The sequence below is a fragment of the Zonotrichia leucophrys genome, chromosome 8 (genome assembly GCF_028769735.1).
Source record: "Zonotrichia leucophrys gambelii isolate GWCS_2022_RI chromosome 8, RI_Zleu_2.0, whole genome shotgun sequence".
Taxonomy (NCBI): domain Eukaryota; kingdom Metazoa; phylum Chordata; class Aves; order Passeriformes; family Passerellidae; genus Zonotrichia; species Zonotrichia leucophrys.
Genome location: NC_088178.1, coordinates 24,553,196 through 24,581,065, shown reverse-complemented (window position 1 = coordinate 24,581,065; position 27,870 = coordinate 24,553,196). Strand labels below are relative to the sequence as shown.

General features: G+C 38.6%; 1 protein-coding gene across 2 annotated transcripts in view; it reads left to right on the top strand.

Moving 5' to 3' along the window:
- The window catches only part of FAF1 (Fas associated factor 1), a 148,895-nt gene that overhangs the window by 11,899 nt on the left and 109,126 nt on the right, over window positions 1-27,870 (top strand). For both annotated transcript variants that reach the window (XM_064719667.1, XM_064719668.1), the window contains 3 exons: window positions 7,352-7,420; window positions 22,305-22,351; window positions 25,144-25,352. In XM_064719667.1, coding sequence (XP_064575737.1) covers window positions 7,352-7,420; window positions 22,305-22,351; window positions 25,144-25,352 — 325 coding nt within the window. The remainder of the gene's footprint in view (window positions 1-7,351; window positions 7,421-22,304; window positions 22,352-25,143; window positions 25,353-27,870) is intronic.

Sequence of the window (27,870 nt, the reverse complement as noted above, 5' to 3'; positions counted from 1 at the left end):
GTTTTAATTCAGTTTGACCACTGCTCTTTGTATGTAACGTGTGTGGCTTAAACACTGGAGTGTTAGCACGGGGCTTGGGAGGCTTGAGCTCATGTCTTGGCTCAGCTCATGGGCTTCCTAGGGATCTGCCTTCGTGGTATTCTGGAATCAGAATTTGCTCCAGAGTCTTGGGAGAGTTGACAGTCTGCTGGAATCCATTTGAACGTGGTTAGTGTGGTGCTGGGTTAGTTAGTTCTGCTGAGAAGTGGTTAGAGCTTCATGCTACCAGTTTAGACTTTGTCCCCAGCTTGCTTTGTTTGGAAGGCTTGCAGTCATCTCAGAGTGTGGGCAAAGTTCACTCCTGTCTGCTTGGTAGCTACAGGTTGAAATGTCTTTTGTGACCTTCATAAATATTATTTTTCCTTCTCCCCTCTTCCCTCCCCACCTTGCTTTGCTTAAGGGGATGCTCAAATAGGAGAATGATGAAATTTGTAAATAGTTGGGCGTGGGAGTTGAAATGCGTTGGGCAAACTTTATTCTGGCATATTTGCCTAAAACCCTTTCTTGATTTCTGATGCTGGTAAGTAAATTAGCTTGTTTTTGCTAAATGAACAGCTGGTGAATCTGCTTAATTTTTACCAGATGGTCTTCTGAGTATGAAAAAAACTAGAGAAGCATTCTTATCTCTTCAGTTAGATGCTTGCAGTAGGTGACCTTTCAGTCTGTGTCTTGGTCGATATGCCTGGATGTTGTTTTTTAAGTGTTTGTCTGAAACAGAAGTAAAAGTTAATTTAATAACCACGGGTGACTCATATTAAGAACAGTCTCGATACACTGCTAGGGTTGTTGCAGGGTTAGAATGAGCAGGGATGCCACAGAGGGGTGGAGCTGCTGAAGTCTGTGGAGGTGATCCTGGTACTGGTGGGACTCTGGGATGAGAAGAACTGAGGTACCAAAAAATCCAAGTTCTGAGTGTCTGAGTTTGCTGCATCTCTTGATAGCCCAGAAGGGAGTCCCACAGGCCTCTTAAATTTGATATTATGGTACTAAAACCTTTACTTGCTTGGCTAGGCATATTGGCTTAACTTTACCTGTTTTGGGGGAAGAAGTGTTACACTTTCTTTCAGTAGCTTTGAAGTAATCACCGTTGCAACACTGTATGTGTGAATTTCAAGAAAATTTTCTGACTTATTAACATGTCAGGGGTGAATTAGTGTCCTAAATCTTTCTGGGTTTGAGTGGATTTCTAGCTGATATGATCTGGAGCTAGCCTTGGTTCTTTATAGACTTGGTAATTATCCTTGATTACTGAGCTCATAATGGATGGGAAAAAGAAGCCAAGTCCTATGCTTGACTCTAGACAGAGGAAACTCAGGATTGGATTGTTTAAAAATCTTGCATGCAGAAACCTGATTTTTGTTAGGAATGCTTGGAAAGGGAACTCAAGGATTTTTCTAGAAGCAGTAGCAGCCACTTAGTGGGCTGCTGTGTTCCAGGAGCCTGAGGGAAGCCATTCTTTCTCGTTGTTCAGGTGAGAGCACTGCTGCCAGGAGTGCTGGGTTCACTGTCAGTCACTGCACAGACAGAGCAGAGCAAGTCCAGTGAAGGGTTACCTAGGGAGGGAGGAGGCTGGAGCATTTTTGTGTGAAAGGTGATGTTCAGGGAGCTGGCTTTGTGTAGCCTGGGAGAGGAGGCTGCAGGAGGATCTAGTTCCTGTCTCAGTTGTACAGTGGGTGATAACAGACAATACAGAATCAAATTTCTCTTGCAGTTGGAGACTGAGGGTGAGAGGCAGTGGATATGGGTTACAGCTGGGGAAATTATAATTAAATATAAGGAAAAACAATTCTCAGTGAAGGTGGTAAAGCACTGGAACAAAGTGCCCAGAGAGGCTGTAGACTCCCTGTCTTTGGAGATAAGCAAAACCTGGCAGGGAGATGAAGTGTGTCTGTGAACTGTCTGGTTGTAATTGAAGAGGTGAATAAAGCAGTAAGGTAAATCTTGGTTCTTTTACACAGGAAATATGCAAGGAGATAGGTAATATCCTTTGCTATAGCTCAAATGCTACTCAGAGCAGCTCTGAGTGGTTTGTTGTTTTTAAGCTGCTGATCTGGGTAATTCAGCTGTCCTTCTGAGCAAGTTCGTGGCCGGGACTCAAAGAGTTTTCCATGCTCTTAGTCTCTCTCAATTTTTGAAGAGTAAGTTACCCAAGGGATAGTGAATTGATTTTTGACAGTTTATGTTCTTTGGCAGCATTTCTTATGTCTCTTGAAACCCTCATATATCTTTATGGAATAGAGTTAACTCTAGTTGCCCTGCTTGATCTAGTGCTAAAAATTTATTTGGTGCTTTCAAAAGTAAGTACTTCCTAGGGTGTTGTCTGTGCACTTGCAGGTGTGTTAATGCTGACTTCCTGAGCTTTTGTAGGAGATCCCAGAGGGTGAAAGGATTGCCTTTTCTTCCTAGGCAGTGCTGTTGAATCTTTTGGTACCTTCATGCAGTTGTTTCTTTGGGCATTGTAGCATTTGGCTAAACATTGAAATAATGGACTGAGCTACAGATGATTTTATTTTTCATCTGTTACAGGAGTGAGTGGTACCCAGGGCAATTCACAGCTGTCTGTCAATTACAGCCCTGGTTTTAATGGGCCTGGACCTGTTGTACAAAATGTTCTAGGCCTAGTTTGAGTTAGATGGTCCTTTTTTGGAGAAAATACTGCTACTGTTGGTATCCAAAGGAAGTATGGAATTATTCAAAAGGAGCCTTGGGACTTAGTCCTCCATATCCAGCTATTGCTGTGGCCTTATGGATACTTTGCCTGCTGCATTTTGCCTTGGCCAGGAGGGGAATGATGCCCCAGGGGAGAGACATCCTGCCTTGCTGCCCAATGCCATGTGCTGCCAGCTCCTGTGCAGGGGGGCAGCATGTGAGGCTGTGTGTGAGTGTCAGCAGCTGCTGCTGCAGGAACAGCCCTGCTGCTCTCCAGCCCTGCAGGAGCAGCCCTGCTGCAGGAACAGCCCTGCTGCAGGAACAGCCCTGCTGCTCTCCAGCCCTGCTGCTCTCCAGCCCTGCTGCAGGAGCAGCCCTGCAGGAGCAGCCCAGCTCTGTGCTGGCAGCAGCAGTTGGCCCTTGCAGCTCTGCCATGGATCCTGCATCCTGCAGCAGGTGCTGGGGGGCAGCTGCTGCCAGATGGGGAGGGCAGCTGCTCCCTGGGCTGTGGAGGTGGGCTGGAGCCTGGGCTGTTGGGGTCTCAAACCCCACATCCAGCTGTTACAGCTGCTGGGGTCAGACCACCCTGCAAGGCATTTAGAAGAGCCAGTCTGTCATCCTGCATTACAGCTTCTGGAAGCAGCTCCTAGCTCTGTCTCAAATGCCTTGGAGTCTGTCTGCCCTCACAACTTGTTCCTATTGAATTGTTTCCTCACTAACTACTTTGCTTCTTTTATTAAGGTTAATGTTACTGTGCAAGGATAGCACCCTAATGTTTACCTGTGAAACATTCCAAGGGTAAGGTCTCCATTGCTCTGGGGATATGAAGCTACCTGGAAAAAAAATTTGGAGAACACTCTGAAATTTTATGATGTGAAAATTTCAATCTGCCTGGTGGAATCACTTACCTGCCCTGGAAAAGCAGGATGCTAAAAAAGTTGTTTTACCATTCAGTAACTTTATCTCCAGAATCTGATTATGTATTCAGCACACAACAAAAGTTTTCTCATCTTCACATTCATTTTCCTCTTGTGTGGTCTGGAAAAGCTCAGAAGTGACTGCAGAGTCTCTGGAGCTGCTGTGAAGGCTGAAAATGATATCCTAGATCTACAGGAAATGCAGGGAGGAGGAGGAACTTGTTCTACCTTTTCTTCTCCTTTGTCCTCCAAAAAAATTCTTTGGTTTCTTTCTGATGTGTAAAGGTTTACAAATCAGTGAGCCTTCAAGGTTTTACCTTTTCTGTGGTGGTTTGTTCCTTTCATCTTTTGATGACTTAGAGGATGTGCTGGTTGTTCACTGGAACAAGATTTAGTAGTGTTCACGTAGGAATTTTCTTTTAAAATATTTAATGCCTTCTGTTAAGCAGGTCTCTCATGAAAATAAAGCTGAATAAAAATCTGTGAATAATAAAAACAGTCTCCTCAGCCCCTCTCTTTACTTGCTCAGAGATGCATTTTTGCATCTGCAGAGCTCATCTGCTGTGCTATATTTTTAAGGGTTTTTTCACCTCTGTTTCTGAACAAATTTAACTTTCTTTTTCCCATTAATTTTTTTGTTTGTTTGTTTCTTGCTTGGGTAGAATAAAAGGAATAAACATGAGGAAAACATCTTTAAGTATTGTAAATAATTAAACCCTGTGAATTTTAGTGTGCCTTTCTAGATAAGTGAGGCATAGAGCCCTAAGGTGCCAGGTGTCCCTTGGACTTGTACTAATGAAACTATTCCAAATATAATGAAAATACAGCCAGGTAATAAGGGAAGTAGTCCATTAGAAGAAGCTCTTTTAAATATTCCGGCCACAGGAAAAGCTGAAATCAGCCCTTGCAATTAGGGATGAGAGGCAAACCCATGAGGAACCAGACTTTGTTAATTCTGTTGCTCACAGAACCTGCTGGTTTCCTGTGTGCTTTCCCTAAAGGAAACAAAGGCAGGAGCAGCCAGGTTGTTCTGGGACTGATCTGTCACCACAGAGCCTTTGACGTCACGTCAGGCTTGCCATTGAGGGACTGCCTGTCTTGTGTGCTTAATTTCTTAGGGAAAATCAAAGGCATGCAAAACAAATGATTTTCTTTAGTTTAGCTTGCATGACATGATGCAGGTACAAGGAAGCAGCTTTGGTTTTTGGTTGCTGGGGGTTTTGGGTCTCACTGATGGCTTTTGACTTGATACAAGGATTTGTATGTTGTAGTTGTAGTGTTTGAATGTTGAAATAGTGCAGTATAGTAAGATTCTAGATAATAGATCTAGATAATCTTAATTTTCTGCAACTTTGACATTAACAGAGTGTTGAAGATCTGGCAGTGTCTCTTTTATGGTTACATTGATAAGTAGCACTCATTCTTTCCTGGTGCAATTCTGAAATGTTTGTTTTCTGTTTCATTGACAGCTAGCAAAAATGATCCATCTGGAAAGTGAAATCTTTGTTTAAGAACTCCTCAAAATCAAATATTAGAATGGACTGTAAAAATGGTGCAAAGATTTTAATCAAAAATGCTTGTCTTGGCTATTAAGAATTCTGATGATCTTTATTTTCAGCTGGTGTTTACACCTGTCTGTTCTTGTTACCCAGTGACTCTGCCTGGCTGAGTGACCAAGAGCAGGCTTCTGTTTTACATTGTAAGTCACCAGAAAGATGATTCAGGAAGGATGCACACACCAGGTGAATTAGCTGTTTAATTACTCTGCCCTCACTGGGATGGGCTAACTCCTTTCACTGTGTGCTCTGGCAGAAGGATAAGCCAATTTTGTTCAGTTTATCTCAAAATGAGAGTATGCCAAAGTGAGCTGGATTGATTTGCAGTTAGTATGGGCTAAGAGAGGACAGTGGCAAGTCAGCAGAGCTGCAGGAATGCTAAAAAGAGGGGACAACTAAAACCAGTGTTAAATCCTGTATTGTAGGTGCCATCTCAGCTTCTGCACAGCCCAGGGTGAAAACAACACATTGTTGGTCAAGTTCTTATTGTAGGTTGGAACACAAGGTAGTTCTTCAAAAGGTCATGCAGATTTTGCAGGGCTGACAAATGAGAAATAGTAACTATTTCTGTAATGACCAGTTTAAGTGTATTTCACTGGGATGTAAACAGAATCTCAGACTTCTGCAGAGCTTTTTCTCAAAGCAGGATTTTTTGCAGCAGATCTGTTGGCATCAGTTCCAGTGGCAGGTTGATGGGAGTGTGAACCATCCTTGTGATTTCAGAAATGACAAGCTCAGGCCCTGTACTCTGCAAACCTACCTGGCTTAATTGTATATAAATGTACAAGCAATTGCTGAGGATTGTGTTGAAGTTTTGTTCCATTTTTAACTTCAGAAATAACTGCAAGAAATAATGGAAAAGAAGGCAAAATGATGCTTCTGAGGAGAAAAGTGCTATTTTTTTAGCACTCCCAATGTGAAGTGGGTGAAATTCAGCATTAACACAGCATGCTCTGAAGTGGAAGAAATTTTGTTTTGTTGCAGAGAGGATCAATGTGATGATGAGAGCACTGGGCAGCAGTAGAACTTCTGCCTCCCCTCTGCAGGCAAAATTCTCCATAATTTCATCTTGTGGTCCTTCAGACTGGTCCATTTTCTGTTGACATACTGCATGTAGTGCTTTGTAAGTGTGGAATTTTTCAGGGTTGAATTTAGGAAGAGAGAATTGGCCTTGAATTTCTTCATGATTTCTTCTTTTTATGTTTTCATGCTTGTAAATTGGAAAAAAAGAACATGGGAAATATATGACCTGATGGCTCTTTATGTCTTGGTAGGAAAAAAGTGTCTGCTTAGCCTCCTTCTCTTGCAACATAGAGGGAATCAGGAAAACTGATTGTTTGCTGCTGCTATCTAGCTCTGTGTTATTACTGTTAAAAAGTTTGTTTTTTTATTTTTTGGATGCAGTTTTATATACCCCAGTTTTATAAAACTGTGTGGTAGAGCAGAAGGAACACAATTGTGTTTCAGATCTTGTAAAAGTCTGAACTCCTCTTGTGTGTTTGAATACAGTTAGGATGAAAGATAAATTCCAGGAAGAGACGTAGCTGTTTCCTTTTTTCTCTTTTGGTGAAATATATCTCATATGCTTCAATGTGAATGGTGGCAAATATGTGGCAGAATGAACAGCAGTGCTCTGCCTGCTGAAGTTGAATAGTTGAAAAGGTTTGGGTATCAAAAAAGGCAGCAGGTTGCTGCATCCCAGCTTTTGCTGAGTAGAGGTGCTCTTGTATTTGCAATTAAGATCAGTTCAAAATATGGTTTTATGAGGGTTAACCTTAAAAATGCTATTGTGTTAGATTTCTTGAACTAGGTAAAGCCAGAGTACAGGGATAGAACTTCAAGGTTTTTTGTGCTCCCTTTTAAAGTTAGTATGAGTGCTTCATAGTTTTGAAGGTAAAACACCTGTATGGGACAGCACTGTTGTCCTAATTTTACAAATAACTACTTGGTCTTGCTTCCCTAGGTGGCTTGCTCAAGGTTACAGAAGAGTCCTCTGTTGGAACAGGGAATTATATCTAAATGTTTGATGTTTAAAACTTGGAGTCTGATTTCTGGATCACCCTTTTGTAACAGAAAGGGAAAATCTTTACTTTTCCTGTCATCCTGCTGAAATGAATTGAATTATAAGTATTAATACCCTGATTTTGATCAATGCTTTTAATTCTCTTTACTGCTTCTTTTTATTTTTAGGCATGTACTGGTATTGAAAATATTGATGAAGCTATAACGTTGCTTGAACAAAATAACTGGGATTTAGTGGTAAGTATTCTAAGAAAATGACTTCATAGATCAACCCCACATAACAGTGACATGGCATCTTGCTAAGACAGCTGGTAGCTTTATTTCAAATTTGGGGGTGTCTCATGGCTGGGACAAACAGGCTGTTATGTGCAGACTGTTTCTGGTCTCTTACAGCCTCATCTCCAAGTAAATGTGATCCTGAGTTGAACAAACCCTGCTCTGCTGTGATTGTCTTCAGGATTTTTTCATTTCTTTCTTGTCCTCTAAAGCCATGTTTCATATTGTGTTTCGTTTCCTCTTGGCTTCATTGTGTAAGAAATGTTATGAAGGGTAGTGTTTTTAGAAGACCTGTGTGTACACACATGGGTTTTGAGGATTTAGGTTCCTGTGGAAGAATGGGAAGATAAAACAACTTTTTCAAATTTTCATGTGCTTTTAATTTAAAATTAGGATTGTTGCTCTTCTGTTGGTGGTTGTGCAGGATTGAGTCAGATGATTAAAGCCATAACTTTATTTAGATTTGGTGCTATCCAGAGACCATTAAGTACAAACAAAACATCCAGCAAACACTCATCCTGAAAAAACCTCTCATCTATTTTGCCGCAAGGTTCAATGTGCAGACAAGTAGGAGGAAACCAATAAAACCAAGCAAAATAGTCTTAGGTGTTTTAAGACTCTTCATAGGATTAGTAAATAAAGAAACTATTAATCCAATTTCTTAAGGTTTAGAAGTGTAAACTACAGCAAACTTAATTAAAAAGTGAATGATCTTCTGTTAAACTGTGGAACATTTGATTTCCTCTTTTTTTTTTCTTTCTCTTTTCCAAATGAGTGACCTTTGGACCAGTCCAAAATATCAGAAATTTATTATGAAAAAAATTAGATTTCCAAAATTGGCTATGGATATAGTTTCAACTGTAACTTATTGTAAAAAACCAGTACAAACTCCCAACACTTGAAACTACATGTTAAAATGAATGCAATCTTTATTTTGCAACATGTCAAGGTATGAGCAAGAGTGAGACACCAGTGAGCAGAAGGGGGTGTCTGTCATCAGTGGCTTCAACCAGAAAAACCCAGATGTGTGTTGGGGGTTGGAGTTAAAACATCTTTTGTCATAGTAGTTTGTAGTGACATGGCATGAGCTCTTTGAAAATTCAAGTGTTTACTGGAAGGTGAGGAGTGGCCTTGTGCTTTCTGTTCAGGTTGTGAAGTTCCCAATACAATCCATTAGATCTGTTGGTTGTGGTTTTGGGGGATTTGCAAATTGTGTGCATTACAATAAATGGCAACAGGTTGGGTTAAATGAGAGAAGTGCCATGAAAAATGGTCAGAACAAATAAGTCTCTTCTGAGACTCCAGAATGAGCAGAAAGCAGAATGAAGTTTTTAAAGCTATGAGAACATCTTTAAATACTTAATTTTATTAGTGATTACTAGATGATCTAGAAGTAGAATACAGAGAGGAAAGAGGTAATGACCCAAATGTGCAGGTTTAAAAAAGGCATAGGGAAAGTAAGAAAGGATAGAAAATTAGGAATGCAAGAGGTACTTGAGGAAGATACATAATTTTTGAAACTGGGCAGAAGATGAATGAGAGGTATGTCTATGAAAAGGAAATGGTGAGTTGTAGAAAAAAAAATAATGTTGAGGAGACTGTAAGTGAAGGAGATGCCCTAAGGGTCTGTCATTAACAGGACATTGGCTCATTCTTATTCAAAGCAGCCCTTGAATAAAAAAGGGAGTGGGAGTGAAAGTCAAATCCTGCTAATCTAACAAGGAGGTAGAAACAAAAGAATGAAGGAAGAGAAGAGTGAAGAAAAGGAGTTCCTGGGGTGTGAGGGAATCAGCTATCTCTGTTAGGCAAGGGTTTTTAGCACTTCAGAAGAACTTGAGGAGAGTCTCATGATTTAAGAGAAATGTAGCATTTTTGATCCACATGTGGTGGTGTTTTTTCTTTCTTTTTTTCTTTTTTTTTTTTTTTTTGGTTGGGTTTTTGTAATACCTTAAATTCAGTAGTCAGATACAGATTCAGGAATTGGGGAGGGTTTGTTTTAATTCAACCAAAAGGTCTTGGGGTTTTTTTAGCTGAGATGAAAACCTAAAGAAATCCTTTAGTTTGGCACTAAATATGTCGTTCAACTCAGAGCAAAACTTTTTTTTGATTTCTAAGGAAAACCAAACTTGAAGAACTTGGTTCACAGTTCATGAGGACAGTAGTGAAGTAGTGATGATTTTGGTAAGGGCTCTTCTGCCATCCTTTGGCCCCCAGTGTTAGGTAAATGGGAAGAATACAGTTTCTGTTTTCTCTAATTTCACTTCGTTTTCTGCATCTGATTCAGAGGCTTTTAAATGTCGATTCCTTTACTTCTATGATGTTGGAAGTAAAATCCAAAGTCAGTACTTGATGAGGAAATCTTCTGTGAGGCACCCAGGCTAATAAGTAGAAAGCTAAGCAAATCCCATTTGGATGTCATCAACCAAAGTTCAGGGGCACTCCTGCAGCAAAAGGGGGAAAAACCAAAAACACAAGGAAGTTCTTGTCTCAAAGAGATTGTTTACTCTTGCTTTTCACTCAGCCTGTCTGTATCTCAATTCCATGTTCCTGCTTGGGGAAAAAAAGTCGTGCATTATCAGAGGCTGTGCTAAAGAGCCAGGTTGAAGATTCCCTTGGGCACCTGTTGCTTCTTGAACTCTCTGACACTCAGCTCAAGGGCGTTGTTATTTCTCTGGGACTTCAGCCAAAACAACCAAAAGAAGGAGCCCTGGTGAGCTGGAAAGCAGAAGGATCCCAAACAGAAACAGAGAAGTAGGCACTGACATGGGCTGACAGAGAAGTACATCAGAATGCACACAGACAGCAGAGGTTATTGGGTTCACAAAACAAGTTCCTTACATTGTGCTGCAAGTACTGTGTGTTTGTGTAAGCTTTTCTGAGGATTGCTTTGTTTGCACTGAAGAAGTATTCCTGCTGCTGACTTTGTCCCTGTATTTTTTCCCCTGGTCTTGCTAGAATTTAGTATTAGGGGTTAAAATGTCACCAGTATCTTTCCTATTACTGTTACTATGTTCTGTATCTTTTGGACATTTAGTTTTACCTTTAAACAAAGCTAAACCTGGGTTAAGTGTAAGGCTCTCCTTTCCGGGTTTAGTTTTTCTAATAGTCACTTGTGGTTTTTGTTAAGAATTGAAAAGAATTCCTTTTTCTTTTCAGTTTAGGACTGAAACACCAGCTTCCTATTTTTGAACTTTAAAATATTACTTACCCCAGTTAGAAGTCTTCATCCCTAATCCTCTCTATGGGATACTCTAAGACACTATAAACTGCCTCTAATTTATCTTGAGTTGGGTACTAAATAAACTGGATTTAAATGTCTCAGAGTTGTATATGTTTTATAGTGCTCAAAGCAGTTGTATATGTTTTGCAGTAGCTGCTTGAAGCAGTATGGGAAGCTGTCTTTCATAAATGTTTGGTTGCTTGGCTTTGTTCAAGTGCTCAAAATAAAATTGGTCACAAGAGCGCTGCAGAGGAATTCATATGCAGCAACAGTGTAAAAACTGCTTGGTGGGATCACGAAGCCTAATTTTGCCAATAATTAGTTCCCCTCTGCTGCATATGACTTGGCCTTTGTGGTGGTCTGCTGCATATAGAGCAGCTTGGGGTTTTTCTGTGTTAGAACACTGTAGCCTAATTACAGGGCTTATTATAGGCTGGGCGACAAAACGTTTCAGATGTTCTGTGAGATACAGAAGATCAACATAGATAATATAATGATCTCTTCAGGCATTCTGCTATAAATGGATGCAGCTCTTAAGCCTCCCAGGGTTGCTGGTGTGTTATTTCCTGAGTGTCATTTCTTTCAGCTCTGTTAATTTACTGTAATTTTTGCCATCTGAGGAAGCAGAAGTTAGGAATTTCTGTCCGATGTAAAGTCTGGTGGTTTCATAGCTTGCCCATTTAGACTCTGACCTTCTCTTTTGGCATGTGAAGGTAAGAATGACAGATAAAGACATCTTAAACTTTGTGTATAAACAATAAAATAAAAGTGTGAAAAATCCCACCTCTGTGTCTGTTGAAATGTTTCTGATGATGGTTCATATTTAAAGAAAAATCACCCATTAGTGACTTGACCTTATGCAGTGTGGGCCTTTATATATGAGAGGTTATTACACAGAGCTTTTTGCTCTCTTGAGATCCAGTGCTTGAACCTGTGCATGAAAGTCAGTGAAGTGGTCTGCTCTGCCTTTCACAGGTTTAATGAAAAATTCAAGTCCTTCATATGCAGCATGACTACATATTCTGTACTGGTAATCAGAACAGGTTTTTGAATGAAAAGCAGAATTCACCACACTTAATTCTGCTTTTTCCAGGATGGCCATTTCTGTTTTCACTCCTGCTCCCTGGTTTAAAATTGTTTTTATTTCATGTCTTTTCCAAGAGACATTGTAATGTAGGTACTTTTTAGTATTGCTTTAAGAAGAAAATAAATTTCATCAAAATAATGGGGGGAGAGGGGCGTTTATTTTCCAATATTCAGTTTCCTTGTAAATGTGTGTATAATGATTGTACATATATAACCCCCTCCCATTTTTTACTTTCAAAATTACCTTTGTGCCTTCCTGCTGTACTTGGCTTGATTATTCTATATTCTGGTAGAGGAACAAAGCACAGTGTAACTTCAGTAAAACCAGCAATTTAGTGTACCTGGAGATGGGATGACTTGCAGTTCCTGTCATACTCAGGTTCCAAGAATCTCCTGACAAGAAGTGATTCTCTGTCTTGGAAGGAGAAATTGTATATTTTGAACGTCTGTTTTTATAAAGCTTCAGCTCTCAACTAGAACTTTTAGTTTTAAATGAATAACTTAGACAGATGGAGGTTTTTTTGCATCTTGCTTGTAAACTTCTTGGAAAAGAATATTTCTCAGACAGGATGTTTTTTTTTTTACTCTTAAGTACCAAGTTTGAATATGTGTATTTACATCTATGTAATGTGTTTTGGAACAAAGTAACTGAACAGACAAAAAAATTGAATTGAGAAAAATCAGGTAGGACTTGGCAATTTTTTATTTTTCTTGGAAGTGCCCATTTAGGTGGGAATGACAAAGAATGGGCTCTTGACAGTTCTCAGCAATCTGTTATTTGTATCTTCCAATGATCTAACCAGTAACAATCGTTTTGTTATAAGGTGTGGCAAATTTCAGTAGGAGCTGGTAAAACTGATACACTTAAATTGTCTTTTGTCCCTCTTGCTCTGGTTTGCCCTGCTACAGCTTTGATGTGGTCTCTCCCTGTATGTTATTTTGATTGATTTGAATTAATCTGCCTCCAGAAACGAGGTGATTAATCTGAGTTTGGCACACAGCCCTTTCTTTTCCTTAAATGTGGGGCAGTGTTCAGCAGCTCTCCTGTTGCATTGCAAGGCTGTGTTTCAGTGGCTGAGAACCAGGACTGCACTTTGTGGTGATGGTCTTCATCACACTGGCCTTTTTATTTTGTATTGCTGGCCTGCTGTTTTCTTTACTTTAGAATTGCATACTGAATATGGCACAGATTTGACAGCACTCAGTGAGAAGTTCAGGCTATATTCCTCTCATTAGGACTAAATCTGAGGGATTTTCACTGTTAGGAACATGGGCTTGTTTGTGTATTAATAACATTCTTCCTGTGGTCCGATGAACAGTCACATCTGCCTACTGGAGACAGAGGTTTGTATATATATATATATATATATATATTTTTTTTTTTTTTTAAGGAGCATTTAAAGTTTTGTTTTAGACAGGTGTTTTCTTGTGGATCTGGGTGACCTGTGGAACATGTTCTTGTCAGCTCAGCAGGTTTATTCTCACTGGTACTGCAGTGAGGAGCCTGTCCAGCATTCCCAACCCTGCTGCCAGCAGAGGGAAGGAAGAGGGAAGCCTTGGGTTGGATAATCCCAAGGAGTGTTGGTGGATGGGCATCCCACTGGTGCAGGCATCCCATGGGCGTGGTGCCTGTTCCCCAGGAGATTCAGGAGTTGCAGCTTTTTTAATGTGTTCAACTGCAGCATTAATCTCTCCTAGTAGGACACAAGCTCTATTGTCTTTTGCAAAGGACTATAGAAATGCCCTTTGGAAATCTTTAATCTATTTTCTCTTCTGCTTGCAAAAATTGTTGTATTTTTCATTCTCTGTATTTCCAGCTTTTTGCAGCTTTCAAAGTGGCATTTGTGTGTCTTTGAGTAAGCTCAGATGGATGCTGTGAATTTTATGCAGCTGGATGGTGGCACAGAAGACTTGTTGATTCTTAAAAACAGTATTAAGTGAATTGTTTTCACTTTCTTTCAAATACCCTAATCTTTGATAAAACACATTTCCTTTTAATGTATTTTTTCATGGAAGATTATATGAAATGTGCGGGTCTGTAGGCAGTTGTTATCATGGTATGGCTTTCCACAGTTGTATGCACATTCATCTATTTGAAAAAAAAAACAAAACCCTCAAAACAACCCCCAAAAATCTGCTTTATTCATGTGAGGGTAAAAAAGGGTTGTGTTTATGTGTTTTATGGCTGTATTTTGTTGCTGTGATGATGTATATGAAATTTTACTTATGTATAGGGGAAAATTTTAGGTAATTGAATGTAAGTTGTAATTTGTTTCCTTTCTAGTAAATTTAGTTACATATATTTTAGTTACTTAAGAAATAACCTGAAGTTTTTCTTGTACAGTGGTCATACAAGCAATGGGACTAAGACATTTAGATTTCTGTTCATGGTAAAAGACTTGTTTCTTTTAACAGAGACTTTTGTGTTCTGAGAATAAACAAAAAGCAGCACCTGAGATTCCAGTAGTGCCCCATGGTAATGTTGGAGCTCTGTGGATGCATCACCTACCTACATTAGCTTTTACAAATACTTTTTTTAGAGCTGCTGCCTCTTATTGGTAGTTTCTGCCAAGATTGCTTAGCATTCATTTCTCCTGAGACATTCAAATTTCAGAACAAATTTCTAGAATATACTAATAGTGAATTTGCTGGTATGAGTTATCTGTAGTTTATTACCCTGTGACTGTGACCTATTTAGTTGAACTAAAAATTGCTCACATCTTATAAACATGTGTTTGACAAGTGTTTAGTCTGTCATTGAGTCATGTTGGGACTGTGTGAGTAGGAGAAAAACGAAGTAAATTATTTAAGAACAGCATCTGTGCCAGTGCTGTGGCTATTTTGGAAATGAACGTTACTTGAGAAAATTTTTATCACAAAAGCTAGGAGCCATCTAGAGCCATCAGAGTTTAAAAGCAGAGTGTCTTAAAAATGGATTTACTTACAATACTGTTGGATATCTGCACAGTTTCTAGTTTTATTTCAATAAACTCTTCCTTAGCCTGTCCTGGGTTGCTGCCCCTCAGCAGAACAGCACAGGCTGTTGGAGAAATGCTGTGACAACTTGCAGGTTACTTACTTACTTTAGGATTTTCTGCTTTCCAAACTTTTAAGCTGAATCTTGCATAACTATTTTTTTTATTATGAATAAGTGATTAGGCAGTTGGCTGATTACAGCTGGGGTCATTGGAACACTGTTGATATTTCATGTTATTATGGCTTTTCAGGGAAGGGGGCCACAGGCTTTTGACAGTACTTCTATGACTTTTTGTGTCCTGAGTTCTTGTGTCCTGAAATTTCTTCCCTGGTAGTACTTTCTAAGAGCTAGTATGTTACAGTGAATGACTAAAACAAAGCCCACTTTTTAAAAATAAGATGGAACAAAAAATATATTGCCATGAGGTAGCTTATTCCTAAACTTTGCATTTTAGCATTGCCATTCAAATTTACATAAAGTTACTAGGAGAGGGGTAAAAATATTATTTTTCAGTATTCATATCAAGGCATAGCCTTTGATTTATCTGACTCTCCTACTTTCTATCTATTAATGTTTTAAGGAGTAATAAACTATGTTTTGGTATTAAGCATAAGCAATCCTTTCTTCTAGAAGGTGAAGCAGCATTAATGTCAGAGTTGTGACATTGATGACTAAGACCAAGGTACTTGTATGTGTGTCAAAGCAGAGACACCTCATGGGCTACTTTCCCTTTCTGTGTTGATGAGTTTTGAGTGGGTTGTTGAGAGTAGATTGCTTTCCTTTATTCCTGCTGAGCTGGAGGCAGCTCAGGTACCTGCTGATCCTTAAGCCTCTTAGAAATCTGTACAGGTTCTTTACTTTCACTGTGCCAGGAAAACACATTCAGTTATGAATTTTTTATTTCCGTTGCACTTTGTTTGGGGAATTAGGCAGTGACAACATAGAATTAAGGAACTCTTCAAAATGTAGTGGGTTTTTCTTCCCTCAGAATTTTAGAAGTATATCTAACTGTTGAAAGGTTTCCTAGTGCATTTAGGCATGTTGTAGGAGTGACAGGAAAAAAATCTGCTGAAGCCACCAAAGATGTAGGGAGAAATGGGAAACCACATCTAGAGTGCTAATTGTAAACAATTTCAGCGCGTGCTCTCTTGCTGATGAAGTGAATCATCTGTATGAATGTATTCATGTGGCATTTTTTGATGAAATGTTAATTTTTTGCTTTATTAGCAATCCTATTGTTTTGCAGCTTTTCATGAAGTATATTTGTTGTAAAGAAAGCAAGCTGAAATAAAGCAGAATGCATAGAAGACATTTCATTGTAGTTCAATTACGGTTTTTGGTTAAATTTTAACCACGATGGGGACAAATGTTGTCATTCTGTATAAACTTTGTGGGTGTAACTTCACGTCTAGCACTTGGAAATACTTTTGAGACTTGCAAAGCTGGGGAGATGCCAGCAAGTATAACATAAGCTACAGGAAAAAGCTGACTCATTCCTTTGCCTTGAAAAGCCTGCCAAAAATAACACAGGTAGAGATTGCTTCTCCTACTACTGAGGCACAATTAGTAATTTTGTTATTTAAATATTACTCAATTAATTAAAAAAACCTAAACAGAATAATAATTTTTATTACTTAAACCCACAGCAGTTAATTTTTGTAACCTCTGAAAGTAATGGTTTCAAAGTAAATGTGTAGTAAGGTGATCTTGTTTGTGAAAAGCCTTTTTCTGGTTAAAATGATTGGTCTTTCTGCAGAAGGTTTCATGGAATTTCTTGTTTAGAACACACATCTCAGACTTGCTTGGAACAGGTGAGAGATTTGGTAGTTGCACAGAGCTGTTCAGAAAGCACATTGCCCTGCTTGGGAATCTCAGGGTCCAATCTGCATGTCTTAATTAATACAGCTGCTTTCAGGAAACCTTGGTTGTATTCATCCACACTGATGGCAGGATTTGACTAATACTTACAGGATGATTTTGTCAGCACCAGTTACTAAAACTTCTGCTGTTTATTCTGGAATTTTCTACTTTTTTATTGTTGTGAACTGATTGCAAGAGAAGTCTGTGAGTGGTCTTACTTTTTATCCAGTTTCCCAAAATCACAGAATGAGAGTCAGAGCAAATGTTTTGATGTGTCTGTACCTGCCAGTACCCATTATTACCAGTTCTGTTGAAAATTAGCCCAAATCAGTATTTGAAAAAAAGAAAATAAATTATTAGAGGAGCATGATTTCAAAACATTTACTGGAATATTTGCATACAGCAGAGCCCTGTGAGTTTCATTTTAAGAAATACTTCTGTGCTCAAAAGGAGCTAGTAAATCTTTGCACTTTCCTGTTTGGCTTTACTGTTGCATGTGAAAATATGTTCCTTTGTGACTTAGATTATGGTTTGAAAGTAGTTTGAAATTCACTTTTGCTTTTTCAGTCCTTTCATGGATGCTTTGTCTCACTAATGTTTTCCTTTATCATTTAGTTGTTTGTTTTTCCTATTTCTGGATAATATTTGTTCAGTTTTGGGGTTTGTTTCCTTTCTTTTTAAAAAAAGCCCTTCTCTCCATTGTAGAAAGCATTTGGAGTTCTATTGTCCATTTATTTTGTTTGAATATTAAATAAAAAATGGATTTTAAATCTTTAGGATAAGAAGTTTATCATGATAAAGCAGAAAATTAGAGTAGGAGTATTGCATATCAAGGAGAATATCACATTTAGCCCAAATTAGGAGTAGAATGATTTGCAATGGACTGACAATTGTAAACAGAGTGTTATTAATGACCTGGTTTTTGCTGTGGAAATATATAATAAAATATAAAAGACAAAAAAATTATTATGAATTCTTAATGACGATTTTTTAGTGTATTTTGTTACAGTTCTTTGAATTCAGCAAATCTTGAGTGATCCTTAAGCACAGATGAATACAGGCTAACATTTCCAAAATATAACAACTAGAGTTTTTTTTTATTCTGCAGAACTCTAAACCACAGTATGTTTGTCTTGTGTGTCATCTCACCCTCTGTAGTGAGGTTTTGGATGTAAGTTTTGGTATTATATTCACTTAAACAATCAGAAAAATAAATCTTAGATTAAATGCTGAAAGAGTCAAAGATTAGAACAAGTTTTTCTTTGTTCTGAGTATGAAACAACAAATTGCCTGATTTTTTGGTTATAATTTTAAATTCTGTCCTACAAGTGGCTAACACCTCTTTCTGTCTTTGCTTCTGTTAATGTAGAAAACAGCATGGGGTAAACTTTCTGCATTTGTGATGTCAGAGAAATCATTTTTATATTGAGAAGATACTAAGTGTATAATAGGAAGGAGAGGCAAAATGAGTAGTAAAGAGACAAAATACAGAACTTTGGTTTTTTAGCTTGTCAGACGTGTTAAACTGAAAATAAAATCAGTCTGTAGCATCTGGAGGAGACTACAGATTTTTGGAAGTCATAATAAGTGAATCCTCTCATCAAAAAAGCTTTCACTGAGTTTCACAGAAATAATTGAATGTGTGGTTTATGAGGTTATTGCCTTAAGTTAAATACATGGCAAATTTGCTAACACTGTAAATCTGACTGTGTCAGAAAATTGGGGGGTTGGAAGAAAATGCCCCATGAGCAAGTTACTCCATTATAATTCCCTGTGGCTTCCTGGAGCACTTGATGCCATTTGTTTGGACACCTTTGGGGTTTGGATCATTTACTGTGACAGTTCCTATTACCCTGTCTGGAGGTCTCATTTGTGTACTGTGTTTGTTTAATGTAAACCTCCTCAGTTTTTACCTAAACAAATGTAAAGCTCTGCGAGGGCTTTGCTAAGTGGGCCCAAGTGGTCTCACTTGCTGAGGGCAGTCAAACCTAAATAAGGCTTTTGGAATTCTCTGGGAGCAGCTTCTGCTGGTTTGCTGAGCTGGTTTGGTTATTTATCCCAGTGAAACTCGTGCATCTCTCAGGTGTGCAGGTTATTTACATCTCCTCCTCTGAAAGGATTGTTCTTCCAGCTGCTCCAACTTGCTTTCTCCTTCTGCTTATGGATGTGTTTTATGGTGCCCTGTTTGGAGAGTTGATCTTGTTTTGTGCTTTGTGAAACCTTTTGTTCTTTACTGGGATGACTTCTGCTTTTAAATAATGGGATGGAGCTTCCAAAGGAGAGATTTTCAGGGGTCTGTATCTGCCAGCCAAAACCATGGTGTGCTGTGGAGGTTGGGAAGGAGAGGGGAGGAACACGAGGTGGCCACTGAGGAAAAGCTCCCTCCTCACCCATTGCAAAAGCCTTTAACTGCTCTTTTGCCTGGAACTGCCTTTAACTCTTAATTCATCTAAATATCCCTTCTGAATTCTAGAAATTTAAAAACTACCTCCCATCTATAGTTTGTCATGAGGAAGGAACCCCTTGCCTCATTTGAATATTCAATCAGTGTATGTAGACTTCTGCTTTTAAATAATATGATTGGTAAATCCAGTCCATCTTCAAACTTTGTGGAAATCACTGAGTATTTACAACTTGTGAGATGGATATTTGTGCTATTTATAAACCCACATTATTCATAGGACCCTGGGATGACAGTCACTCTAAGATGTGCTTCATTGTTTTTCAGTGGTTAGCACTGAAAATTGTGTATTTTGAAGGAAGTCATTGATGTTGTTTCAATAGGTAATTAAGGAATTATGATTCTTGGTTTTCTTTCTAATACTGTTTTGTACTGATTAAAGGTAGTCACAATTAATCAGAACTGACTAATCTGGTTAAGTTAATATTCCTCGGAGGAAAAGTTTTCTGAATTTCATTCTGTTTCGCAGTGTTCTTCAGGTACCTAAATAATTTCAGAATACCATGGATTTTTTTATGTTGCCCAAACTTTTAATACATTTGGTAACATTTCATTAACCCTGTTGCTTTATTTTTCCCTATCTTTCTGAGAAACAAAAACATTGGATTGAATATATTTCAATACTGTAACCTGGAAGCATGCTGCTGAAAAAAACCCACCAAAAATATTGTTACTTTGAACCTTTTAATGGGAACTTGTCAGTCCAGTGTTATGTCACATTCTTGACATCCTTTTCATTTAAAAAAATCCCAGGGTTCGCAGTATGTTTATCAAGATAATCTGTACTGTTGGATGGTGGAGTCACATGTGCTTGAGACTGGAAGTTGTTTCTGGATGTCTCTCTGGCCCAAAGCAGGTCCAATTAGGTCAGGTTATGCAGTACTTAATGAATTTTTAAATAAGCTGTTCCAATTCCTGGCTATATGATTGATATCCTTAAACAAAAGGTATAAATCAAGAAGAGCTACATTCAGTTTATAATTTTTTGAAATAAATTGTGGGCCTGGTAGTTGTTTGAAGGCCGTCATCAAAACAGGAATTATTCTGTTTCAGGATGGGACAGTGTTATGGCATAATTAGTGTATGGATAGCACTGAGATGCACCTAGGATTCTTGGCTTTGGGAAAAATCTTCTGAAGCCCTGTAAATTTAAATTTAAGTGAACTTCACTGTTTAAATAGTGATAGCATTAGCAAGCTGTGGTACCCTGGATCCAGCAGGGGCACTCGTGGATATGCAGTGTGAGAGCACAGAGTGCTGCTCCCCTGGCATCACTCTAGCAGCAGGTTATCGGGAGCTGAAAGAGCTTTCTGATCCAGACATGGCTTCTTTATATCAATAACCCATAAATAGATTTAATGCACTGGTTTTTAAAATTGTTTCGAGAGTAGCACACATTTTTAATTACTGTAAATTAGCCACACAGGGTGGTTTTGGTGATCAAAGATCCCTGTTTGGAGAGACAAAAAAATGGAATATCTTGAAATGTTTGCATAACCATAGAGATGTGAGCCTCTCTCAAAGGGGGCTGACACTGGGGAGGAACAGCCTGGAGCAGATCTTGCCTTAGTAACGTGTTCTTGTTTTAATTTTTTTTTTTTTTTATAGTCACAACCTTCTCCCAATGAAATTCTAAAGCAGATGGTTGTTCCTTTTTCTTTTTTTCTTTGCAGGGTCTACTTATAGCTGTCTTGTTAGAACATGGATATTTAATATTTATGCAGTATGTACATGTGCACTGCTACCATTTGCTGTCTACATTATTTTAGTCTTCCATCTTGCTTAACAAACAGTGTCTGGACTCTTCAGTTTTACAGTGTGGTTAATAGAGGTCTTTCCATCAAAAAAGCACATAATGCTTCTGCTGTTTTTTCTTACTCCTGTGCCCCTTAAATGTCATCAAGTTTACAAAACTGGGCATATATGAACAAGTGAGTTATTCAGTTTAAAAGAAAATAGCTTGAAGCCTCTATTGTATTTAACCCCTCTAACTAGGCTCAGAAGAAGTTTGAGCTGATTTAATCCTCTGAGACAGAGTTTTGACAGAAGTGTGAAAATTCCACATTGCTGTATTTCTTCACAGTTGAAGCAGCTTCTTTTTCAAGTAAAGAGAATTTTGTTGCACCAGCAGATCATTATTAGTGTAGGTTCTGTGGTACAAAACCTGTGTTTGCTCTCTGTATCTTACAGATGCAAAATAAAGGATAATTTTGTCTCTCAGCCAACTTTATCTGTTGACTGACATGAATTAAATGTATATTGCTGAAGAGTATGGGAGGGAGAAGCCAATCCAGAAAAACCCAAATAAACCAAAACCTCCTACTCTTTCCTGGAGGTTTATTAGATGAACACCATCAAGAGCTGTGTATGACTGCAAAAACCACAAGGATGATAAATGAGACACGTTGTTAGAAAGAAACCACTGATTATTACCATGCACAGTGGATAAACTGATTTAAAACCTGATCTGGTAGGGAACTTTGTTTTTGCTGTAATTTGATACAGCCTCATGGGTTGCTGCTGTAGCTTATGGGTACCTCTGACCTTTTCCTTCTCTGCTTTTTAAATAATTATTAATGTAATATTGTTTCTAAATGCAGGATAAATCTTATTGCAGTATCACAGTAACTTAGCTGAGTTCAGCAATAAAACATTCTGACTTCATGTAGCCTTAACTATTAATGGAAATTTTTAAAAAGTCGTGTTTATCTATTCAGAGAAAAAGAAACCATAGCATTTAAATCTTGATTGCATCTATTTTTGTGTTTATTAAGCACTTACTTAAGCTACATTTTTTTAATGTCAGTTTGTACAAATGGTGTTGATGGATGATGACTGTCAGTAGTTCAATCACAGGGGGTGACTTTGTCCTCCTGGAGTACCAGGGAACTGCTAAACATCATTTTTCCTTTCTTCCCTGGGGACCAGACACTCATTCACCTGCTGTTCTGGCCAGCAGGTCAGGTGTATCTGATATATGAGGATGGATATTAAAAGTGGGTTTGGTTCACTTGGGTCTGGTTTTTATTTTATGTATTTCTGTATTATGGTTTGCATGGGTATGGTTTTTATTTTATGTAGATCCCATAATGATAATATTGTTGACCAAGAATGTTCACTAAATAGAGAGTGTTTTAGGGCATGTTTTGAAGCAAGCTAATCACTTTTCAAAACATATTATAAAAGTTCTGATGTATTTTTGTTCTGCATGCTTGACTCAACATTTGTTTTCTCTTTTCAGGCAGCTATAAATGGTGTTATACCACAAGAAAATGGCATTCTACAAAGGTAAGCACAGAGGACTGGAGTAGTACATGCAGAGAATGATGCTGGGTAACAGTTACTTTTTTTTTTTCCTTCCTGAATCCTAAGAAGATGACATAATTCTCCTTTTAAAGCTGTTTCTGGAGCCACAAATTCTATTCCTGGCAAAGCTGATTTAACATTCAGTTTTTCCCATACTGATAGAGGACTAGCTCAAACATCTGTTCAAAATAGTTAACTTTTATTTTATTTTCACTGGTGGTTGGGTCATTCTCTGCAGGGCTGTCTCTTTACAAAGACTGTGTGTTGGTATGCTTCTGGCTAAGTATTTCTTTTTCCTTATGCATTTATAAAGGTATTGATATTCCATGCTTCCCTATTTCTGACCAAAACCATTTGTACTTGTGGTTTTTTTTTTGTTTTTCTTTTTAAATTGAATTACAGGCAGCAGAAACTGTGATAGATAAAGTAAGGTTGCTCCTGTCTAAAAGTAGTTTTACTGATTTTCTTTCAGCTCCTGAATTAAATTTTGGCTTGCATTCTGATGCTTGGATATCTTGAACTCACTGAAATTTGATCTTTTAAGTGCTGATGAGGCAATTGAAAACAGCAGATCAGGAATTAAGCTACCTGAGAGAGACAGTAAAACAGTGTTTAAAAATTTGTTCAGAAAAAATACTTAATGTACTATTTAAAAATTTTCAATGATGAAATAAGATACATAATATAGGTAAAGTGATGTTTGACTTCCCTGTCAATACTTCCTAATTCAACAGAGTCAGGTTTTGATTGAGGATAAAAGTATTTTCCCAGTAAAGTTACTAAATATATATTTACTGTAAGGCCTGTTTAGTCCATGTGAGATCAAGTCTTGGTTGGGGAGAACTCTTTCTGCATATAAATTGTGACCTCAAGGCATTTCTATCCAAAATCCCAGAATGTTTGTTTGGGTAAAAGAAGCTGGGGAATAGTTAGAGTAGTTAATGCCTGTCTTCAATCACAAGGTGGTCCAGTGCCCACCTACATTTTCTTTCACAGTAATTTATTAATTTTTAGAAATTATTAGATAGCCAAATGTGTTTCAAATGGGTATTTTTGTTACTTTGTTTTTGTCTTGTTTTGTATTCTTCCAGTGGAAGTGGTTTAAAGGGAGGCTCAGAAGATTTAGAAACCTGCTTTCCAGTGGTTTTCAGATAAGGCTTATTTTACTGATGTGGGGCTTTTTATGTTCTATTGGAGATTGCTAGTCAGATATGTAGGATGCCTTTTGTGATGGAATCAAATAGAATTAATGCAACTGGACTTGAAACAAGTTAATTTATTGAAGAGAAAAAAGTACACTTTGTTGTATAATTCAGCTGCTTGTTTTGTAATCCAGTCCTGAGAACTGGGATATTCATTGCTCCTTGGGTCTACTAACAGAATTGTTACTTAATTGTACTTAATTCATATTTGTCCACCAGGTTGAAGAAAATAACATATCACTTGGTATTTATACTTTTTTAAATCCTGAAAATTAGACTGTTTCCTGTGCTCCTTAGAGCTCTGACGTGGGCCTTTGACTTTTGAGCCATAGGTCTGAGAGTGTGGGTCTTTGTAGCTGGGCATTCATCCTTCTGAGCATGCTGATGTGAGAAGTGAAGGAGCCCCTTGTTTTACAAGCATAACATGTTTTTCTGTTTCAAATGTGAAAGGCACAATGATGGGATTTGCAATAGCTGAGTACTGTTGCACTTCTGTGACATGCATGCCATCCACATTTGCACTTTCTAAAGTTCAGACCTCCTCTAGATGACAGATTTGACTTGCTCTATGAAGCATTTCCACTGAGAACCTCCTGGTATCTAGAGAACAGAAGGAATTTTTCAAATAAGTTCAGATAAAGAATAGAAATGAGACAAGTTTTTTGCAGCATTTCTGAAATCCACCATGAGATTCTGTAACTGCTTACCTGATGAAGTTTCTTGCCTTCCAAATTTGATTTCTGTACATCATAGGGTTTTTTTGGGGTTTTTTGGTTTTTTTTTTTTTGCCTGGAGTGATATTCCTGAAATGTCATGTTTTGTTACACTTGTTTCCAATCCCAGTTATGTGGAGAGGCTCACTGGGGAAGATGAAGTGCTTCTGGGTAGTGAGGATATTCCAGTTTATTCTGACCTGTAATGCTGTGGGTATCTTTGAGTCAGGTATGGAGACATCCTTATATGAACCTCCAGGAGCCTTGCAGGATTTTGAACTTCAAGGCAAGCTAGAATTCAGCATTGCATTGCTGTTGTACTTCTAGGTGTTTTCTTTTTAAACACATGCCTCATTATCTTAATTTATTTACCTTAAATGTGTATCTATTTTCATATTTTCATATCTGACTTGTTTCTCACTAGTTTGGTGTGAGAAAATACCTATCTGGGTGCAGAATTTTGAGCTGTATTTCTTATTCTCATTTCCACTGGGTACTAGCCCAATGATGTAGAAAGCTGGTCGTTGCCATGGTGCCAATTTTTATATGGCCACAACACTCCTGGAACAGGAAACAATCCCTCTCCTCAAGATAATTCTGGTATTAATTACACAGTGGATTTAAAATGTTTGTTTGGCACCAATGCTGATCTCCTATAGTGCTCCTGAGCCCTGAAAGGTTAAAATTGCTAACACAGAATTTATTTTTAATAAACATTTTTCTCAGATCCAACAGCAATAATTCAGGAGGTTTGTGCTGGACTGTAGTAAGTGAATAATACTGTCATTTTGCTTCCCTAACTTCTGGCTAGACATGCCAAGCTGTTCTGTTGACATCATTTTATTTGCCTGTCTTTCAGTGAGTACGGTGTGGAGACCCTGCATGGACCAGCCTATGGCCCCAGCAGTCACTCTGCTGCAGCTTCCTCAGCTCCTTCCTCCTCCTCAGCATTTCGCCATGTAGTGCCATCTAGACAAATAGTGGAAAGACAACCTCGAATGCTGGACTTCAGGGTTGAGTACAGAGACAGAAATGTGGATGTAGTACTTGAAGACAGCTCTACAGTTGGTAAGGATTTGTAAAAATGAAACGAAAGCTGCTGTCGTTAAACTATTAAAAAGACAAAAGATTCAACCCCAAAAATCCAAGTCCCAGAACAAAATCTCTCAAAAAGAAAAAAAAAACCAGATCCTCCCAAAAATGCAGCCTCCACAGCTACTAACCATTTTCAAATCTCTTTGCAGCTTTAAAAAAAGCAAAATTTCACTAATCCATGGTAAAGGTTAGTGGTCTATCAAATATTTATTTTGAAATCTAGTTTTCTTATGAACTTGCTTCAGAAACAAAATGGAGATTAATGATTAAGTTGAGGCATGAAAATGTAATTTGGGATAGGATTAGTGTAGATGCAAGCTATTAATAAGGGGATGATCTTGGCATTTCCTCTTTGAATCTGTATGGCATCTCTTTCTGCACAGGATTAGTGACAAGATTAGAGGAATTCTTCCTGGTGTGAGGAACATCATTGCATTCTTTTTAGTTCAGTTTTTATTTGACTCTTTCATTCAAATTAAGATTAATTCTGTCAGTTTTATTGTCTTTCCCTAAAAATGATGCATTTTGAAGCAGTATTTTAGAAGTATGCTAGTGTTTCAGAGCATGTTAACTTTTACATTCCCCAAATTGGGAATTAATGTACTTCTGCCAAGGAAGAAAAGTATTTTCACTTTTTTGTTTTTAGTGAAGAGCTTATACAGATCCAAATAAGGAGCTACGTGAAGGAATAGTTGATGAAAGCAATTTTCCGTGCTGCAGCCTTTTGTCTGGGGTGAAATTTGGAAATTTGGAAACTTTTGATCCTCATTTGTCCTTTCAGCAATGGATTTGGTGTTGGGTGGCGCCACCTAGCGGTGATCGCTTTGAATTATCGATGGGTGTTCTCTGTTTTCCTTTGTGCTGAGTTACACCCATGGATATTGGACATCAAAATCTCATCAGATCGGATTTTTTCAGCTGTACTGCTATGATTTTTCTTTTCTTATTGACTTCTTAATAGTTGATTTTTACCTGAAAGCTGTAGGGCAGAAGATAGTTTGTGTAAACTTCTGTATTTTGGGATATAAAGATGGAGGGCAGCCTTGTTTAAAGTCCTGGGAGAAGTGAGCAAGGCAAATTCTAGAACTTCAGCTGTGAACTTGAGGAAAGAACATTTTTGGCATTTCTGGGGATCTGCTCACCCATGAGAACTTGCCCAGGAGGGCACAGGAGCCCAAGAGAGCTGGTTGATCTTCAAGGACAACCTCTTCAAAGCACAGGAGCAGTTCCTTCCAACATGCAAGAGGAGCAAGCATGGCAGAAGGCCAGCACAGAAGAAGAAAGCATTTCTGGCTGAGCTAAATTCAAAACCAAAGTAGCCAGAGCTGGAAAGTAGTGATGGGCTGCCCAGCTGGAGCACAGAGATGTGCAGGTTTGGAGTTAGGAAGAAAGGCTAAGGCAAATGTGAACCTGTGTTCAGTGGTGATTGCTGAGCTTGGTCTGTGGGAAGTTTATGAAGTAAATCTTTCTGGAAGCACTATTTGAGCATGGGAGAGAAAAGAAGGGGATTTGGAACACCCAGCATGGATTTACTAAAGGCAAATTATACCTCATCAGTCAGCATTATTTGCCTTTTACAATTTGATGACTGGCTCAGTTGACAAGGGGAGAGAATGTCACTGTGGCTTTAGTAAGGCCTTTGATGTACTCTGCTGTTGTATTTTTACAGTCATAGTGTTCAGATAAAAACTGGATAAAAAACTGATCAAAATAAATCTTAATCTGCTCAGAGAAGGTGCTGATATTCTGGAAGGCAAGGCTGCTGTTTAGTGGGTCCTGGGCAGCCTGGAGAAAAGGAGCCTCCTGAAGTTCCAAGAAAATAAAGTTGAAGTCCTGTATCTGGCATAGGTTAACTCCATGTTATCCCCACCTGATACCTGGTTGAAGGCTGATGGGCTAGAAAACAATTTAATAAAAGGGATCTTGGGTGCTTCTGCATTGAGCTTTTGCAGTGAAGAAAACCTGCCACGTCCCAGGCTTTGTTGGCAGGAGTGTGGCAGGTGGATCCCAGGAAATCATAATTTCCCTCTATCCAGCACTTGCCAGACTGCATGTGGAGCACTGTGTGGGGTTTTGAGGTGCTCACTAGAAGAAAGATGATGACATCCTGCAGGAAGTCTGGGCTAGCAGGAGGAGAGGCTCAGAGAAGGGGATTTGCCCAGCCTGGGGAGCAAAGGGAAGGGCACAGAGCTGACCTCTGTCTGCAGCTGCCTGCATGGAAAGATGGGGCCAGGCTTGTCTTGGAGGTGCATGAGAATGGGAGGCAAGAGACACATCAAAAATTCACTTTGAATAAAAGGATTTTTTTTATTGTGAGGGTGGTGAAGTACTGAAACTGGTTGGCCAGAAAAGTTGTCAGACTTCCATCCTGACATGTTCAAGAGCCAGTTGGACAAGTCATTGACTAAACTGGTTTAATTAGACCTCTGAATTAGGTTTGGGTCACATGAGCTCCAGAGACACCTTCCAGCCTGAGTTACTCTGTGACTGT